Source organism: Arachis ipaensis, chromosome B4 (genome assembly GCF_059453495.1).
Source record: "Arachis ipaensis isolate K30076 ecotype BB chromosome B4, ASM5945349v1, whole genome shotgun sequence".
Classification (NCBI taxonomy): Eukaryota; Viridiplantae; Streptophyta; class Magnoliopsida; order Fabales; family Fabaceae; genus Arachis; species Arachis ipaensis.
In genome coordinates this window covers 2,071,191-2,090,291 of record NC_142439.1, presented here as the reverse complement: position 1 = coordinate 2,090,291, position 19,101 = coordinate 2,071,191, and the positions used below count along the sequence as shown (strand labels likewise).

Here is a 19,101-nt window from a genome sequence, read left to right as displayed (position 1 = left end):
ACATGATAATTTAATCAATGATTTTTTTTGTGTGTACAGAACTTTTTTTTGTTATTTTAACCAATGGTTATTTACTTATTTACATAATACAAGTAATAAATACTCAGAACTTATTTCAAAAAGTATAAATTAGACTTGTTGGTGTCATTACAAGATATTCTAATAATCAATAAAATTGTAATTGTAGTGATTATAATGGTAGTTATAATAATTTAAGAAAATAAAGTTAATTGTGACCAAAAGATGAAAATAAAATAAAATAAAATATTAAAAATAAAAATACAATATTTAAAACATTAAAGATAAAATTAAGACAGCCTAAAACAATATTTTTCTCTTATTATTAACATTAAACGTTTGTAAAGATAATTGATAAGATATAAACTTATTCCAGTTGTGAGCTTTAATTTATAAAATGTTACACTAACAAAAGAAATAATCTAATAATGAAGTAAAAATTAGTTATAATTACATTTTTTTTAAAACATCTAAAAGTTTAGATAAATTTAATACAGTCAAAATCTTACTCAAATTAAAACATATTTTCAAGTTATTTAAAAACTTATAAAAATAAGTATAGATTTTTTTTTGAAACAAAAAGAGCTCAACACATAAACGTGGAGCATTTGATACATAAATAAATAAAAAATAAATAATAAACAACAATAAAATAACACCTATTGTTACCACCTATATTTCTCATCAAATACGCATCTCATGTCATCTTCGACATTGCTATCAACAACAAAAGGGATCCTCACAACTCCACTCCTTATAATTAAGCATAGTCATGTTGATAACGTCGCCAGCATATTTTTCTATATTCTGAAATAATCTCCAATTTCTTTTCAACCAGACATTCCAAATAACTGCAAAGAAGCTTATGAACCACTTCTTGCTTTCCTCCTTCCTAGTTGTGATACCTGTCCAACTTTCAAAATGTTCCTTTAAAGTACCCGGAGCAGACCAGTTTATGCTAAAATCAGATAACCAAGCGCATCACACCTGCTATGTAAATTCACAACCGAGAAACAAGTGACAGACATTTTCAACATCTTTATTACATAAAACACACACATTATCACCCTGGTTAACAATTTCAAGTCGACATAGTCTGTCTTTAGTATTAACTCTGCCTATTAAAGCAAACCATATAAATAGCTCAACCCTTGGAGGGACTAAACCTTTTCAAATAGTCTTGGTGAAACTATAGCTTATTACATCCTCTGAAAGCGTCTCCGCCTGTAATACCTGCACAAAAAAATTAATAGAAAACACACATTGACTGTCAAACTTTCAGACAACTCTATCCTCTCTGTTAGAATCTAATTTTATCGGCCTCAAGGTTTCATGTAATTGATTCACAAGTTCCAACTCCCATTAGAATAACTCACGCCTCCATTGGAAGTTCCAAAATAATTTAGATTATCTATCAAAATGAATATTAAGTCAGAAGAAAAATTAAATTTAAATAGTTAGAGCAACTATTTTTGACTCTATTGATGAAGATGAAATCTAATCTCTTATTTTCAAACTTAAACCACCCTTAAAAGAAAACAGTTGCACACATTTTACACAAGTTGGATCTTTGTTCTTTAGTGTTGACTTATTACATTGTATGCACAAAACACGCACGGATGTCACTACACTTGCGACAATGAATAAATAAATAAATAAATGGTAAAGTATATTTTTTGTCCTTAAAATTTGATAAAAGTTTTAAAAATATTTTTAAGTTTTATTTTGTTTCAATTTTGTCATAAAATTTTTTTATTTGCATCAAATATACTCTTAATGGCTAACTTTTCAAAAAATTTAAGACAAATTCAAAAACAATTTCATAAGAACAACCCTCAACACAAGCAAATTAAGCATAATTTTTATGTATTATTGTTAGATTGATCTTAATTTTTTTGAAAATTTAGCTGGTAAGAGTATATTTGATACAAATCGAAAACTTTTGGAACAAAATTAAAACAAAATAAAATTTCAGGATATTTTTAAAGCTTTTATCAAATTTCAGAAATAAAAAATATACTTTACCCATAAATAAATAATAGATGAAGAAGAGTTCAAGCTCACAACCATCAAAACTATAACATATTCATAAAATTCATGTTTATATGGTAATTAATCTCAATTCTCATAGTGGAAAACACCGGAGGAAGAATAATTAAATTCGCAGTTTTTTACATAAATAAATAAAAAGTTATATATAGATTAGATCATGGTAAATCGGATTCATGTATATGTTTTTTACTTTCACAGTTTTGGATCACATCGATTTATCCTTAATATATATATAAGGGATAAATTCCCAAAATTTGATTCTAAATCGGATGATGGTATATTTTTAGGATATTCATCACAAGTCTCTTGTGTGTGAAAGAAATCATCCACGTAAAGTTAAAAGAGCTGAGCAACCACCTTAAAAAATATCTGAAAGAAATTAAAGATGATTTGAATAATCTCCAGATTTTAAACACTTGTATAACTCCCCCAAAATTTCAAAAACCTACACCTGGGAATAAGTCTTCACCTTTGAATCTATCAGAATCAGTGCCTCAAATATATCAGAGGAAGAAAAGAATAAAGAAAAATTTGAGATGTAGAATTACAAGAACATAGTTTTTTGACTTCAAAGACAAAAAACATCCAAATTATGAGAATGATTAGAAAAGTTTGATTCTTTGATCTTTCTCAATCAAATAGGGCTGAATTATAACTCTTTTTGATATATATGTTGAGGACCAAAACTCTAAATCATTATTTATATTTGAGTGTGGCACTGATCAGTAAATTCTAAAACTCAAATAAAAATAATATCTTTGGTTTTATTCTCATTTAATTCCAAATCAAAAATAATAATGACTTATTCTATTAGCATTTATAACAATAAATGAGATCATCTATATAAGTTATATAATATGAAATAGCTAATGTGATTATAATCAATTATATGTATTACCCATAAATAGATTAGAAAATTATAATTTTTTAGCAATCTCCTACTTTGGCTATATATATATATATATATATATATATATATATATATATATATATATATATATATATATATATATATATATATATATATCTTTGATTACTTTAACAATTTGGTTCATCTTATATATCAGTTATAAAATTACCGTAGTTTTTATCACATCAGTGTCACGACAAAACCACGATGATGACTATACTAATATAAATAAATCAAATTTAGATGAGAAAATTCAGAAATTACATGCGAAAATGATCTCATGCATGCCTATTTTTAACTAGTCCAACTTTAATAAACTTTTTGAGATCGTGAGTCAGAGTGAAAACAAAACTAAATACTTTATTTTTATAAAAATATCTATATTCATAAATTTGTCTAAATCGTATGAGCATCTAAATGCACAGTGTCACTGCAACAACATATCATAAAATGATATGACACCTAAATGAATAGTATCCAGACGAAAGACTTTGGGTATTTGTTTCTTATAAACTAAATATACATGTATCTATGGAATTTGTGCTAATTTGCTCATTAGACACTTAAACATTCTGAACTCTCGTATTTAATAACAATTTAAAATATTATATTACTAACACATTATCACAAAATAACTCAAGTGATCTTTCAAATATATTTTCATAAATTGTGACACGTGTTTGTAGCCACCTAATTGGATGCTTCAAAATGTGCTTTATATTCAAGTACTTTAGTGGAAAAAGTAATAAATATTTTCTCAACTTTTTCAAAAAACTCGTCCAAGCATGTGAATATACCTGCAATAGAACAAAATTGCCTTGACATCTAACAAAGTCAGAATCGGAATACTAAATGATCTCTAACTTTAATTTTTGACTTCATATGTGTAAACATATAATGTTTTGCTATAAAAAAAAAATTATTTTTCTACTATTTAGTGATCCATTCTTAACTTACAAATATCTGCCAAAGATATTAATAAAGTACACAATTACTATAAGTGTATAAATTCGTTATCTCTCACACTACTGCAGAAGCATAATAAACCTTATGCACTTTTGAGTTTTATAACTTTCTTGAGATACCTAATGAAACTATACTTGTCTTCTAAGAATAGTTAAAATATACTTACTTCCACTAAACTGAAATAAGTCATCAATTACATTTATCTCAAAGAATCATGAGAGAATAATTTGATAAAATATAAGTTACTAATGATAGAAAATCTTCTTTTTTTTTTTAATTAAAAAAAAATCTATTTAACAAATAGACTAATATTAGTAGATAGAATCTTAAAGCAAAATAATATATTCACACAAGTTACATATCATATGAATAAAATTCATATAATGGTGGGTCCATCACAAATACCTAACACAACATTAATATTTAGTTTTTGGATAGAAATGTTTATTTATAAGTGGTATTTTTAATACAGTAATCAAACATTGATATAAATCCTGTCAAACAATAAATCTATCTTTGGATAAACTTATTATTCACATGAAATCAAATAAGTATCACATGTCTATTATCACAAATGCACATATAATTTAACCAGAATTTTCTTTGGACCGATCTGTACTCGCATAAACTACATACACATAAATTCATTTAGTGCAGTTTACCAAATATTCTCAATAAAATTTTGTCGAACAATAAGCCTATCTTTGTATCGACTCATTATTCACATGAAAACTTGAGAATTATACTTATTTGTTACCGCATATATATTTTCTATCGATTGATCAAATACCAACTTTTTTTTGGGCCGATTAGTGGTTGCATAATTAAATAGAAAATAAACATAAAGTTCAATTTTATAATTTGACCAAATAATAATTTTTCTTTGGGCCGATTATTGTTCGCATAAATAATAAGCATTGATTTATTCTTAACTAGCTATCCAAATATATAAATATCATTGATATGCATATGTAATTTTGTCAAATATAGACCTTCTTTTTGACCGACTAATATTCACATGAATTATAGATCACCATATTCTAATGTTCTAAAATAAATAAATTTTTACAAAAAAGACTACTTTGGTAGCATAATATTCCATTAATTTATTTCAAAACTAAATCAATTAGTCTTTTATATGATAAAAAAAATTTATTCGATGGATAAATAAATCATATACACATTATTGATAGCCTGTCATGTTGTATCTCATTATGCCGATGGAATTAAATGCATTATTATAGACTAATAAATTTTACTTGAAAGATAATGAAAAAAAGAAGAATTTTAATTAATTAAATCTAAATAAATCCATAAATACAAAGATATCAATCGTTTGAGAATGAATGGTTCGTAAACCTAAAATCCATAACATCAAATATTAATTAAGATAAATCGAATATATCTCTCAATAATTCAGTTGTAGATGGCTCTAATACCATTTGTTAGAATTTTCTTAGAATTCTTTAATTTTAAAACTATCTATGTTAAATCATTAAAAAAAAATACTTAAATGTAGAAGTGTACTTAAATTTCTGAGTATAATTAGAAGAATTTGGTTTTTTTATTTTTCTCAACCAAAGCCTTCTTTTATCCCTAATAGAACTAAATTGTAACTCCTCTCATAAGAAAAGAATTACAAAAGCGGTTTTGATATGTTGGAGACAAAAATTCTGAATCACCATTTATATTTGAGTGTGACATCTGCTAAACTCTAAAAACCAAATAAAAATAATATTTTTGGTTTTATTCTGGTTTAATTCCAAATCAGAAGTAATAATAACTTATTCTATGAGATAATTTATATAAATAATATAATATGATATAGCTAATATGATTATAATCAATTATATGTATTGTCCATAAATAGATTAATAAATTATAATTTTTTAACAGACATATTTTAAAAGCAACTCAGAATTTTCTATGCACACATTTGTTGAACAGATGAAAGGTGTGTTCGAGAAGAGTATGATGGGAGAAGTAAAGTTCTTTGTTGAAAAGTAAAGTAAGAAGGGAATCTACATCCATTAATTAGTCCTAGAATTACTAGAGCTTCTGAAGAAGTTTAATATGAAAAATGCTAAACCCATAACAACTCTCATGCACTCATTGCAAATCTTAGATGTTGATGAGAATGGTAAAAGTACTTCTAGAATACCTGTAAATTTGGTATCAAGATCAATAATGTGGGTATCTGATCAATATTTTAATCCAATCAAATTTATTTTTCATTTTTTTTAATATTTTTGTTAATTTTTTATAATTATATATTTTATTATTATATTTTTCATCTCAAATTTTTTGAATGAAAAAAAAAATGAGAATAAATTAGATTTTCATAATTTGTTCTAATTTATCACCAAACAGAATACAAGAACACAATTTTGTGTCTCTATCCATCAATGTCTTGCCCTTCTCAGTATCTTGTCCTATCTTATTCTTGAAAACAAACGCAGCCATATATATTCTCTAAAATAGAACATGTAAACTCACTCAAAGATTATACCTGCCAAATAAATATTATTATGGGATTACTGCATTCAAAATATGCATTATGATCGTCATGTTTGTTGGTTATATTCACTACCCATTTTGTATAAAACTAGTGTATAAACCCGTGCTCAGCGCACGGGAAAATTTATAAAAATAAGAAAAAAATTTATATGCTTCGATATTTAAAACAAAAATACAAAATAATTATTATTTTAAGATATTTATAAAATTATTATCAAAATCAAAGTTTAACTTAAAAAAAGAAGTAATAATTATTTTATATATTTTAAAGTAAAATAATTATACACTGATACAGAATTTAAAATAAAATTAAAATATTTACATTAGAATACTATTTTTTCAAAGACTTCTCTATAAACAACATTGATAGTTGAATTTGCAGACATTCCTACGTGATTCATAAGTAAAACTTTTAAACCTCTCTTATTCTTAACTCTTGAAAGTGCCACATATAGTTGGCCATGTGTAAAAACTGGTCTGGGAAAGTACAATCCAACATGAGATAAAGTTTGTCCCTGAGACTTATTAATTGTCATGGCAAACGATACTATTATGGGAAACTGTCTTCGTTGGAATCTAACTGGGACGGTTTCATTTGTTGGTACCATATTCATTCTTGGAATCAAAGCAATATGACCAACATTGTTACCCGTTAAGACTTCGCATTCTATGACATGATTTCCAAGCTTCCTAACTTGTAGCCTTGTACCATTACAAAGACCACTGGATTGGTCAATATTCCTCAGTAACATCACCGGAACACCAACCTTGAGTATTAATTTATGTGGAGGCAAACCAGAGCAATTTATGCTATTCAGTAATTCAGGACCATAGAGATCTAGTTGACTCTTCATATTCCCTTCATCCATACATATGGAATCCGAACTAAGATATAATTTTTCTCCTCCAGGAATGATAGCCAGCAGATGGTTGTTGACCTCTTCAACGATGTCTAGTGTGGGAGCCAATATAGTTCTTGCTTTGAAAAAATTCTTTGAGGACATGTTTTCCAGAATATTTGGATAAGAAATGAACTAACTCATCAAATGCCTGGTCCGAAGAAGGAATAACAATATCTCCTGGAAGACATATCTCAGATTCACCATCCATATTGTCACCTATTAGACCATCACCAACTTTCAATAACCACTCACCAAATTGCTCTGTCTCGTCTTGATCTGAAGCAGTCGTCCCTACAGAGAGTCTCATGTTTTTTGTTAGTTTGAGCACCTGGCAAAACTTTCAAAGGTAAGACGAATTCACTGTTGAATGAACGATATCTTGTTTCGATCCTCATAGAATGACAGGAAGAATTTGTCTAAAGTCTCCACCTAGTACAACAACTTTTCCTCCAAAGGGCAAATCTTTGTTATATGTTGGAGAACACCTCATGATGTCACCCAAGCATTTGTCAAGCGCTTCATAGCAGTACCTACTAACCATTGGGGCCTCATCCCAAATTATAAGTTTGGCTTTCAACAGTAACATTGCTTGAGGGGAACCAGGTTTGATGTTACATACAGAATCCTCAGTTATATTCAACGGTATTTTGAACCTTGAGTGTGCCGTTCTTCCATTGGGAAGAAGTAAAGATGCAATACCACTCGAAGCAATGTTTAACACTATATCACCCCTTGAGCGAATCTCAGCAGACATAAGGTTCCAGAGAAATGTTTTTCCAGTACCTCCATGACCATACACAAAGAAAAAACCCCTTCATCACAATACACAGCTGTAACAATTTTATCGAATGCATATCTCTGCTCAGGTGTTGCGATGGCTAACATATCTGCGGCATTTTTCTTTAAATCATCCCTGTTAAAGAGGAGAGTTTTGGGATTACTGCATTCAAAATATGCATTATGATCGTCATGTTTGTTGGTTATATTCACTACCCATTTTGTATAAAATTTGAGTGCGAGAGAGTATATATATTCAATTTCGTTACGTTATCAACAACATTTCTGCTAACTTCTGCCAACTCTTATTTATAATTGTATTTAATGGAAATGTCTTTGTGAATGTGTCTAATAAAAATATCTTTTTTATGACTGTGTTTAATAGAAATATCTTTATAAATATATTTTCTAGATGTGTCTCTTTATATATGTATTTAAAATATAATAATTAATTATTATTGGCAATAAGTTAACAGATAATATGTTAATACCCTATACTTTTCCGTATTTAAATAATTAGAACGAATGCTTCGACTTCTTTCTGATAATTATATATTAGTCATTTCTTTTATCATATTAATCCATATTTTTCGCATGTTTTATTGCGACATCTAAAAACTATAATTTCTACCTGTTTTCATAAACTTGAATGCAAAATCTTTCAATTAAGGAGGGGGGGCCATGGACATATATTCTCTGGTGATGAGTTCACACGAAATTTCCTGGCGACTCAATCATACTATCTCAATCGGTATTAAATTCTTTGAATATTATTGCATTTAATTTTAAATAATTGTTTTATTTTAATTATAATTAAAAAGTCAAAGTTAGAATAATACATCAAATAGTTTTAAAAAAATTACTTTATGAAGACAAGAAACTAATCATTACATATATATATGTGTTTATATATTTTTTATGTCGAATAATTAATTAAAAAAATAAAAATATTTTAGAATAGAGTAATCACAGTTTTCCACAATAAAAATAATTAAAAATTTTATGAATACAAAAAATAACTACTAGCTCATAATTATATATATTTTGTACTTTTAACCATATTTAAGTCATAAATAAAGTTTGCTTATATGATTTATAAATTTGATTTTATTATTTATGAAATTTGATTATAGATACTAATATGTGATATTTTTGTTTCATATAAGTCTATATTTTTTCTTTATAAAGAGATAGGTTAAATTTGAAAGAGGAGAGTTTTGGGATACACCAAAATGGTTATATCCTATTCAAGCTAAATTGCTTTTCTCCTTTTTTGGCCCATTGACATTGACCCTGTAATAATGAAATCTTAACCGAATTCACAAGGCCGTGAAATTAGGTATTTTTTAAAAATTATTTATTATTTCGTCTTTAGAAAAGAAAAAGATTAAAAATTAAGTAACTTTTTATAAAGAACAAGTAACTTTTTACAAAAATAAATGATCATTAATGTTCATAAAAAATGAAAATATTTAGATATGTATCCACATTAAATAGAAACTAAATTTGTATCTACGTAAGATGTTTTTGATGTGATAGAAATATCTTACGTGACATTTCAATCCTCTAAAGATAGAATTTTTTGTTTCTGCGTAAGATATTTTTGATGTGACAGAAGTATCTTACGTGACATTTCAACCCTCTAAAGATAGAATATTTTTGTTCCACAAAAGACATTTTGCGTGGATATAAGTTTAGTTTCGATTTAATGTAGGTACATATGTCAATGTTTTTATCTTTTATTGATATAAATAGTCATTTATTTTTTTTATAAAAATAAATATTTAAATTAATTAAATAATATTATTTAAATTAAAAAGTTTAAAATCTAAAAATTTAAAGGACAAATAGCATTTTAAATAAAAAAAAGAAAAAAGAATGAAGCGGCGTGATGCGTGTCACTGTAACAGTTTTGCTGCAAGAATGAGTGAGTGAGAGTGCGCCAGCTCAAGTGTGAGGGAGTCTTGACTCGAGTCTTAAAGTGTTCTTTCTTCTTCCTTCAAATTCAACACTCAGAATCGAACCAACGCGTTTAGAATTCCAGCACGCCAAAATTTACCCCCTGTTTTAAACAAGCTTCTGGTTTCTTATGCTCACAAGTTAAGAATAAACAAGTGATTCGTTCTTCTTTTGATTTTTGAATTGGGAATGCGATTTCTCAGATTCTAATACCTGTTTCCCCATTCGCGATAAGTTACTATGCCACCTGGTAAGCCATTCTTTTCATTTTCATTTTCATTTTCAGTTTCAGTTTCACTTGCTCCCTTGGCGCGTGTGCAAATTAGTGTGTTGACTCGCAAGTGCTGACTTTTCGGGACTACGTAGGTTTGGGAGTCTCAAGCCAAGAACTCATAGGATTATTATTATTATTATTAGAATTATTTTAGGTAATTTGAGAAAATGTTGTGGAATAATTGGTTGGTGTAGTACAATGATTAGATAGATAGATAGATAGGTTTTGAATTTTTACACTACAAGCCCCTTATTTAAGAGTTGAGATTTTGGAGGGAAGGGGAGGGGAAAGAAGTGTTTTGTAGTGTAAAAATTCAAAATTTAACACTACAAGCTCGTTTCCCTTTGGATTCCTCAAACAACCCCTTAAGAACTTAGCATATCTTACTCTTAGAATGGATGTTGATCCTTGAATCAAATGGAATAATTGGCACTAATAGTACAGTGAGAGGACAGTTGAGTTCCTATTGAATATTCATAGTTATGTTTGATAGTCTTGTCAAATTATTCTTCTGTGGAAAGGAAGAAAGGAAGGAGTAAGTTGGAATTTTTTAGATGTGATGGCAGGTTTTGAGTACAACATCGATGATCTGTACCAGGAAGCTAAGAGAAGATGGCTGAAGCCGGTGGAAGTGCTATACATTTTGCGGAATCATGACCAGTGCAAGTTCACCAATATTCCCCCTCAAAAGCCAACAGGTAATCTCCATGTTCTTGTTCATGAAACACAAAAATCACATCAATGTTGCTAATTGATTTTCTTAACAGGTGGATCCTTGTTTCTATTTAATAGAAGAATCATGCGTTTCTTCCGTAAAGACGGTTATAATTGGCGGAAGAAAAGGGATGGAAAAACTGTGGGAGAAGCACATGAACGGCTTAAGGTAAACTAGAAGTGTATGATCATTTGAATTTCAAAAAGGGGCTTAATCAAAATATTAAAGTAAAAAAAAAGAAAGGAATTTCTTGGTTGTTTATTGATATTTATGTGTCTTATCGTACTGCCCCAACATGTAATGATACAATTTGTAATGTTGGAAATAAATTTAGACTGAGGTCTTTCTTTCCTTTAGTTGCACGTTCTGCATGACCAAAGACTAAGATATGACATTTGTCCCATAATCACAGCTTGAAATTTCACACCTTTTCAAATTTGAGCTTAGTGGTACTTAATTTTGACATTTTTGTTGTATTGCCTTGGTCTGCATGATCTTCTGATTTTGTCCATTTTGTTGCTTAATACAAGACGCTCAAATTTTTTTGGTAGTTCTAAATGATGAAAATTGCAGTACATAAACATGTATAAGGGACTGAATTTGACAGCACTACTAAATTATTAAAGGGAAATATAAACGTCAAAAGATGTCTCAAGCATGGTCAACCAATGTATCATTTGAAAATAATTAAAGATTCTCATGATTTTTGTTTTCAATTCCATTTCTGGATCATATCTGCACCATTAATTGCTTCCGTAATTCTTTTGAATGACATAATTCTTTTTGAAAGGATATTTGTTCAAGCACTTTTATGTGCATGAGGATGTAATAGAGGAATGAGATGCATAGGTTCACTGTTATTGAGCATTATTCATTTTCATTGTAATTCATTTATGGTTGCTATGTATCATTCTTTGTGGCATCATTTGTTTGGTGTTGGAATTCTATGTTGATTTCCTTAACCCGAGTGATTACTATTCTGCGTGACTAGATTGGAAACGTTGAAATACTAAATTGTTACTATGCACATGGAGAGGAGAACCGTAGTTTCCAGAGGAGGAGCTACTGGATACTGGATCCGTAAGTGAATTATAGTTCAGCTTACTAAATATCCTTTAAACTATTAAGTTTACAACAGGTTGTATATTTTAAAACTGACAAAAAAAAAGGTGTAAGTTTAGGGAAACGCTCATGCTGAAGAAAATACATGATAAAATTATGTTGACTGATCTAAGGATCTATTTGTTTTTTTTGTTTTTGCTTTTGCTACAAGTGTTCATATTTTCTCATACACTGTTGTTCCTTGACAGGGCATATGAGCATATTGTTCTTGTGCATTACAGAGAAACAAAGGAGGTGAGTGTCCAGCACGAAATCAGAGAAACGTAACAAAGCAGCCAGCTTGTTAGAACATGCAAAGCACTTTCTCCGTTTTCAATGCTAACTTTGAACTCTTAAATTTAAAAATTTATTATGTTTTATGAAATTTTAATTTTGTGTGGTATTTCTATGCAGTATCCTTCCATTTTGTATTTTTTCATTATTACTTGTATTCAAACACACAAAGCTAGGGTGTGATGAATCTGACCTAGTTTTGTCTCTTCTTTAAAATCTGTTTATAGCCAATTTCCAAAATATTTTTTTCTTCCTGCTGGGCTACATTGCTTTCTAACTACAACTTTTCTTACAATGCCTAGATACATGCCAATTAATAATTTTATGATTAGATTCACTCTGGATAGCCATGCTCAAGTTACTAGAATCACTCATGAAGCTTTGTTGTTGAACTGTCTCATATAATGACAACTGATGTAACTGAAGATTGTTGGTTATTTTTATTATTTCTAATTTATCGTTTTTGGAACAATTCATTTATAATTTTCCTAAGTAGTTCCCCAAATGAAGGTATATTTTCAATTCATTTATGATTGCTAATTGCCATAAGTGATACCTCACTTGAATGTTAACTTAAATATTATGAATCCGAATTGGGAGACATAAATGGTAAGTATCGCATTCATCATGGCATAGTAGAAGATCTGTGCTGCGGAACTTCGAGTTTGACATTACTGACTATACTCGTTGCAGGGGAACTCAGGTTCTGGACCTATCCCACCATTGTCTGAAGGCTGCTCTCCTGAATTTAGTCAGAATCGAAGCTCACGTACTACGCTTGACCCAGGGACAATATCCGTGCTTGGTGATTCATGTGAACCTTCTCAGAATTTCTCCAGTACTGAGTCTATGGAAGTTACCTCTAATATCATCAGAAACAATGGAATGGATCAGTTAGATGAAACAGATGCAGTCTTGCGCCAATTGAAGCAACAGTTAAGTTTGGAAAAGGAGAACTGTGAAGAAATTTCTCCCACATACACTGAGCCTGAGATTTTACATGATTTGAACCCTCAGCATGATGAAAGAGTGATGTACAAGCATAAATCTGCAGCTTTCACTGTGCCAAATGATTATGGACAAGCCGCTTATGAATGCAATGGAAGACAAGGTAACGTAAACAAACTTGAGCCTCTGAGAATTCACACCTTTTAAATCAATGATTTATTTAAGTTATCTCTTTGTTGTGCTTTTTACTTGATATTGTGTTTTGACATAGTCGTTATAGGTGTTATCTGTCTTCCACTGGAAGCATTGTCCCTTCACAGCGCTAAATTTGCTAAGGTCTTTGTGTTAAATTTGTAGCATATCTGCATCGAGTTATCCATGCCAGTAATCTTCTTGGTACCCCAATTAAGTTTTATTTATCTGGAATCACTCTAGTAGGAACTCAAGAAATTATCGTGTGGAACTCCTTATATTTTGTTATATATGAAAAAGTAGTTTCTCTTCCTTTTGTGGTTAAGAAAAAAAGTGAAGAAAGGAAGTGTTGCATTAGATATTTTGTCTGCCTCTGAAAAATGCATATTGGGTGTTTGGTTAAGCACATGTAATGTGTTGTCCAAATAACAAAAATAAAATGTGTTTGGTCTTGATACATTGGTTGTAGCCAAAGGATTATCCAAGAAATTATTGTGGTTAATAGGATCAGCTTCAGAATTGTACCGATGAAAGTTAGTCAAAATATTCCTAACCTATATATCTGATCTTGATTCATCTGTTATCTTTTTTATTTTATTTTATTTTCTTTTTTTATTACTTATGTGTAATTAAACGTCAAAAAGAAAGGCTCGTAAAAGGTGTATATTTTTCTGTAGGTGACAATGGTAAAAATTATAATCAAATATTAAACTGCGATTGCCCAGATGCAAATGAAAATGCCTTATCTTGGACAGAGGTGCTTGAGTCGTGTAAGCCTGCAAGCTTGACCAATTTACCAGAGCAACATGCATATGAGGCATATGGAAATGTTAGTAGTACTATGACATATTTCACTTGTTAATATTTTGTGTCAATTCACTATTTTCATTAAATGTTATGCATATTTTTATTTTTACAACTAGCTCAACTAAAATTTCAACACATCAAACAGGATAGCTCCCTACATTCTTCACGAATTGTACTGATTGACAGTCAAGAAAACAGTCAGTGGATAAACTCCAACAGTATTAATGCTGAAAACTGTATGATTTACTTTATCTTCAATGACTTAAAAATGTTCTTTTCTGCATATGATGAAAGTTAGAACATTTGAACTCTGATACACTTCTCATGTCACCAGCTGTCTTCTCTTGTCCTCAAGATGGTGGAACCAAATTTCCTCTGTATTCACCGGTTGAAGCTGAAGAACTTAGTTCTGACTATGCGACATTGTTTCATCAAATCCAAATTCCACCACCTCTGGATGCAGATTCATGCCTGACTATTTCACAGAAACAAAAATTCACAATTAGGAGAATCTTCCCAGAGTGGTGTTATGCCACAGAGACTTCAAAGGTTTGTGCTTTCAATTCTTATTATTAATATTCCATATGTAACGATTTGTGAATGCATGATTGAATGTTATCTTCTGAATGGCGGAAGTTTTATGCCTTTTGATCTATATTCCCTTATCTTAGGATGATATGATAGTGGTACTAACAGTTTTGTCCAAAATTTGAATACTAAACATCCAATTTCTGTGCATAGGTGGTCATTATTGGGTCATTTCTCTGTCTTCCCTCAAATTCTACCTGGGCTTGTATGTTTGGTGATATTGAAGTGCCTGCTGAGATAATTCAGGATGGTGTTATTTGTTGTGAAGCTCCCCTCCACCTTCCTGGAAAGGTTACTCTCTGCGTTACTTCTGGAAATCGGGAGTCCTGCAGTGAATTTCGAGAGTTTGAGTTTCGCAATAAGACTAAAAGTTGCACTCGTTGTAACTCAATGGAAACAGAAACTGCTAGAAGCCAAGATGAGCTGTTATTACTTGTTACATTTGCACAGATGCTCCTTTCTCCTCCAACTATAAAGAATGACAACATGGAACCTGTATATCATCTTCCAGTGGAACAGAAAGCAGATGATGATTCATGGAGCCATGTGATAGAGGCTCTTCTAGTAGGCAGTGGAACTTCATCAGGTACTATTGATTGGCTTCTTGAAGAGCTGCTGAAGGAAAGGCTACAGCTGTGGCTTTCTGGCAAATCCCGGGAAATAGATGAAGCAACCGGCTGCCCTTTGTCAAAGAAAGAGCAGGGGATTATACACATGGTTGCTGGATTGGGTTATGAGTGGGCCTTGATCCCTATTCTCAGTTGTGGTGTGAATATAAATTTTCGTGACATCAGGGGGTGGACTGCCCTTCATTGGGCTGCACGGTTTGGAAGGTACTAGAACAGTCCATAGTGCTTGCTATTATTATTGTTATTATTAGAGTTTAGATGTTGATTTGGTATGCAAAAGTTTTAGATCATCTGTGTTTGACAAAAATGCTTATAGGCATCTGTGGCTTGCTTTGGGAAAGACAATACAAATATAAGGAGAGGTCACATGAAAGGAGAAACAGAGGAATTTCTCTTTTCTATTAAAATGCCATAAATCACTGAATAAATGCCAAACGATACGATCCATTTTTGGGGTCATGTCTAAAATCAGGTTAAGGTTTACTGAGACAATAGTATACATAAACAAATAAAACACGTACAATACTGAACTATATCAATATCTTTTTTTTTTGAAAAAAATTGAAGTGAAAAGACTCACCCTATAGCTATCTGGCTGTATGTAATATCTAGTCAGATGGTAAGCGTAAAATAATCACATGTAGTAGGATGGATTCGCATTTCATAAATTATTAGGTGAGCTTCAATCATAGTAAAACCTTATCAGTGAAAGCAAATGCTTGATTGAAGTCAGATATATTGAGTAAACAATGTCATTGTGATCTGTTAAACACCAAACTTTGTGGAAAGGACATTCAAAATTAAGGTTTCGTTTGCCTTTCTCTACTTTTTATTGCAGCTGATGTTGATACTTTCTCAGATACCCATTGCAGTATGTTCATATCTAGATTAAACAATGAGAGTCTTGCTTTAGAAGCCTTGACAAATTATCTGTTCCATTCCAAGTGATCTTTATGTTGTGTTTCTGAAACATTTATGATAGGGAAAAAATGGTTGCTTCACTTATTGCTGCTGGTGCATATGCTGGAGCAGTAACTGATCCAACATCTGCAGACCCAGATGGGAAAACTGCTGCCGCTATTGCTGCCAGCAATGGCCATAAGGGACTGGCCGGTTATCTTTCAGAAGTAGCTCTGACTAGCCATCTTTCATCTCTCACCTTGAAAGAGTGTGAGATTGCTAAAGATACTGCTGAGATTGAAGCAGAGTTAACCATCAATCGTGTCTCAAAAGAAAATATTGGATTCACAGCTGATGGGGTTTCACTGGCTGCTGTCAGAAATGCTGCTCTGGCTGCTGCTCGGATACAGGCTGCATTTCGTGCTCATTCTTTCAAAAAACGGAGGGAGAGGGAAGCTGTTGCAGCAGCCGCTGCCGCTGCTGCTAGTCTAGATGGGTATGATATCGATGCTGATGGCATTGGTAACATTCTAGAGCTTTCTCCCAGGTTAAGTCATAGCTTTGGGAGGCTTCGTGATTACAATGCAGCTGCTTTATCAATTCAGAAGAAATATCGAGGTTGGAAAGGTCGCAAAGATTTCTTAGCACTGCGCCAAAAAGTAGTGAAAATACAGGTAATGCGTGTTACAGTGACTCTTTTCGCAGACAAATTGAGCTGAGAACTCTGTACCTGGACATTAACATAACATTTGGTGGCTACTCCATGAAGACATCTTCATGTGAATATGGTATTGTAAACCTTTAGATGGTTTGACATGTTTGACTAAATATGTTGTCTGAACTCTAAACTATCTAACAGTTCGTAATACCATATTCGCATGAAGATATCTTCAGGATGTAACCAACTTGTTTAGATACTTTGAAAAGTTGGGGCAAATTGTTCATTAAACAAATAAAAAAATATATAGGTAGGCTAGACATGCACCTACATTAATCAGACTGCAAGATGAATTTATTGTTAACCTCTTCCGTATTTATTTGGGCAGGCTCATGTGAGGGGTTACCAGGTTCGGAAGCAATACAAGATAATAGTATGGGCAGTTGGAGTCTTGGAGAAGGTAGTGCTACGATGGCGGAGAAAAGGAGCTGGTCTACGAGGTTACCGACAAGACTCGATTGATGAAAATGACGATGATGATTTTCTCAAGGTGTTCAGGAAGCAGAAAGTGCATGTAGCAATTGAAAAAGCTTTTTCACGGGTGCTGTCCATGGTCCATTCTAATGGTGCCCGTCAACAATATCGCCGCATGCTTGAGATGTATCGTGAAGCTAAGGTAACTTGGCTAAGATCAGAAAAGTGAATAATTAGAGACTTGGATCCAAATTGGCCCACAGGATAAAACCTGCGTCCTTTGAGGCCATTTCTTTCCAATATGTCTGTTATCTTCCTAGTTATGCCAATAAGATAAACATGAACTCACTAAGCATGCAGAGTTAGCATGCTTCTGTTGTGGGAAATGCATAACATATTTCTTCTTGTACAGGCTGAACTTGGTAGCATGAATGATGAAGCGCCATTAACGACGTCTGTAGGGGACACATCAAATATAGATGATGATGATGAACTCTTTCAAATTCCCGGGGGCTGGGAGACACTCTAGCAGCCCTCCTAATTCTTGTTCTCTTTTGGTGGTTCAGTTTCTGGCTTCACCGTTTGTATGGTGTCTTGTGTATTTAATGGTGTAGAACAAGCGTGAGATCTTAGCCTGTAAATAAATCTAGGTTGTACAGTGGTAAAGTTGATAATGTTTGGAACTTTATAGGTATAAAATGGTCTTGAATTAAGGTGGAATAGGGTTCTAATTTCTGTTGAGAAGTGTTACTTGGCAACTTAGATATGCTTTGATTTGTAGGCAAGAAAGTCCTCCAATGTTGGATCATGGAATGGTTTGCTTTGAAGGACTCAAGGACATGCATCCTTGTTGACTTCTCCTATGATTTTAAAGTTAAAAAGAGCATTGGAGGTCTTGTATTATTCTATTCGAGAGTAACAGTGGTTATGATTTATGAATACATGGTTTCTGTTGGTCTTGTAATTGTTAAACCATGTGTGGGGAGACCAAAAATCATCGCAACATCTTTGAACATCTTTCAAGCTGATGGTGCATACATAAAGTGGAAGATGAAACATCTGTCAACCAATGCGGTTATATAGTGGTGTCGTTGGATTTTTCCAATTTTAGAGATGTTATAAAATCTGATCTGCATAAAAATTCTTCAACACTGGCATCAAAGATATTGGCGAGTCTTGCGGCCTAAAAAAGACGGAAAAATAGAAGCACAAGAATATAATAATAATAAACTTACTATGATAATATAATGATAATTCAACCTTTTCGTGTGATGACTGCTGTTTTCTTCAAATAATTAAATTTCTTCAAATTAGGGAAAAGAAGATGATACCACTCAATGTCTACATGCATAGCCTTTAGGGGTGAGCACGGGTCGGTTTGGTTCAGGTTTATGGTGTAAAATTAAAACCGAACCGATTA

General features: G+C 31.4%; 2 protein-coding genes across 5 annotated transcripts; one reads left to right on the top strand and one right to left on the bottom strand.

Moving 5' to 3' along the window:
• Window positions 1–6,786: 6,786 nt before the first annotated feature.
• On the bottom strand, window positions 6,787–8,119 carry LOC148566445 (ATP-dependent DNA helicase pfh1-like). The gene is made up of 3 exons (XM_088483649.1): window positions 7,802–8,119; window positions 7,514–7,693; window positions 6,787–7,455 (listed from the first exon to the last, which is right to left on the bottom strand). The coding sequence occupies exons 1-3, from the start codon at window positions 8,117–8,119 to the stop codon at window positions 6,787–6,789; spliced, it is 1,167 nt and encodes a 388-aa protein (XP_088339775.1).
• Window positions 8,120–10,027: 1,908 nt separating this feature from the next.
• On the top strand, window positions 10,028–18,653 carry LOC107638276 (calmodulin-binding transcription activator 4). Of its 4 annotated transcripts, none has more exons than XM_016341470.3 (13): window positions 10,028–10,351; window positions 10,942–11,073; window positions 11,143–11,258; window positions 12,082–12,170; window positions 12,401–12,446; window positions 13,179–13,596; window positions 14,303–14,454; window positions 14,578–14,668; window positions 14,767–14,981; window positions 15,174–15,853; window positions 16,632–17,223; window positions 17,596–17,883; window positions 18,094–18,653. In XM_016341470.3, the coding sequence occupies exons 1-13, from the start codon at window positions 10,342–10,344 to the stop codon at window positions 18,208–18,210; spliced, it is 2,946 nt and encodes a 981-aa protein (XP_016196956.1). In that variant the 5' UTR covers window positions 10,028–10,341; the 3' UTR covers window positions 18,211–18,653. The 4 variants fall into 4 exon arrangements, with proteins under 4 accessions (XP_016196956.1, XP_088339492.1, XP_088339494.1 ...); XM_088483366.1 differs by having other exon boundaries at window positions 10,930–11,073; XM_088483368.1 differs by having other exon boundaries at window positions 10,031–10,351; window positions 14,351–14,454.
• Window positions 18,654–19,101: the final 448 nt, after the last annotated feature.

Bases quoted from the DNA above. Each gene is read 5' to 3' on its own strand.
- LOC107638276 (XM_088483366.1), top strand. The intron at 12,447-13,178 runs GTGAGTGTCCAG...TACTCGTTGCAG, and splicing joins ATTACAGAGAAACAAAGGAG to GGGAACTCAGGTTCTGGACC. The intron at 14,669-14,766 runs GTATGATTTACT...TCATGTCACCAG, and splicing joins CAGTATTAATGCTGAAAACT to CTGTCTTCTCTTGTCCTCAA.
- LOC148566445 (XM_088483649.1), bottom strand. From the start codon at position 8,119: ATGTCTGCTGAGATTCGCTCAAGGGGTGATATAGTGTTAAACATTGCT. The intron at 7,694-7,801 runs GTACTAGGTGGA...AAGTTTTGCCAG, and splicing joins CCTTTGGAGGAAAAGTTGTT to GTGCTCAAACTAACAAAAAA. The intron at 7,456-7,513 runs GCATTTGATGAG...ATGTCCTCAAAG, and splicing joins TTATTCCTTCTTCGGACCAG to AATTTTTTCAAAGCAAGAAC.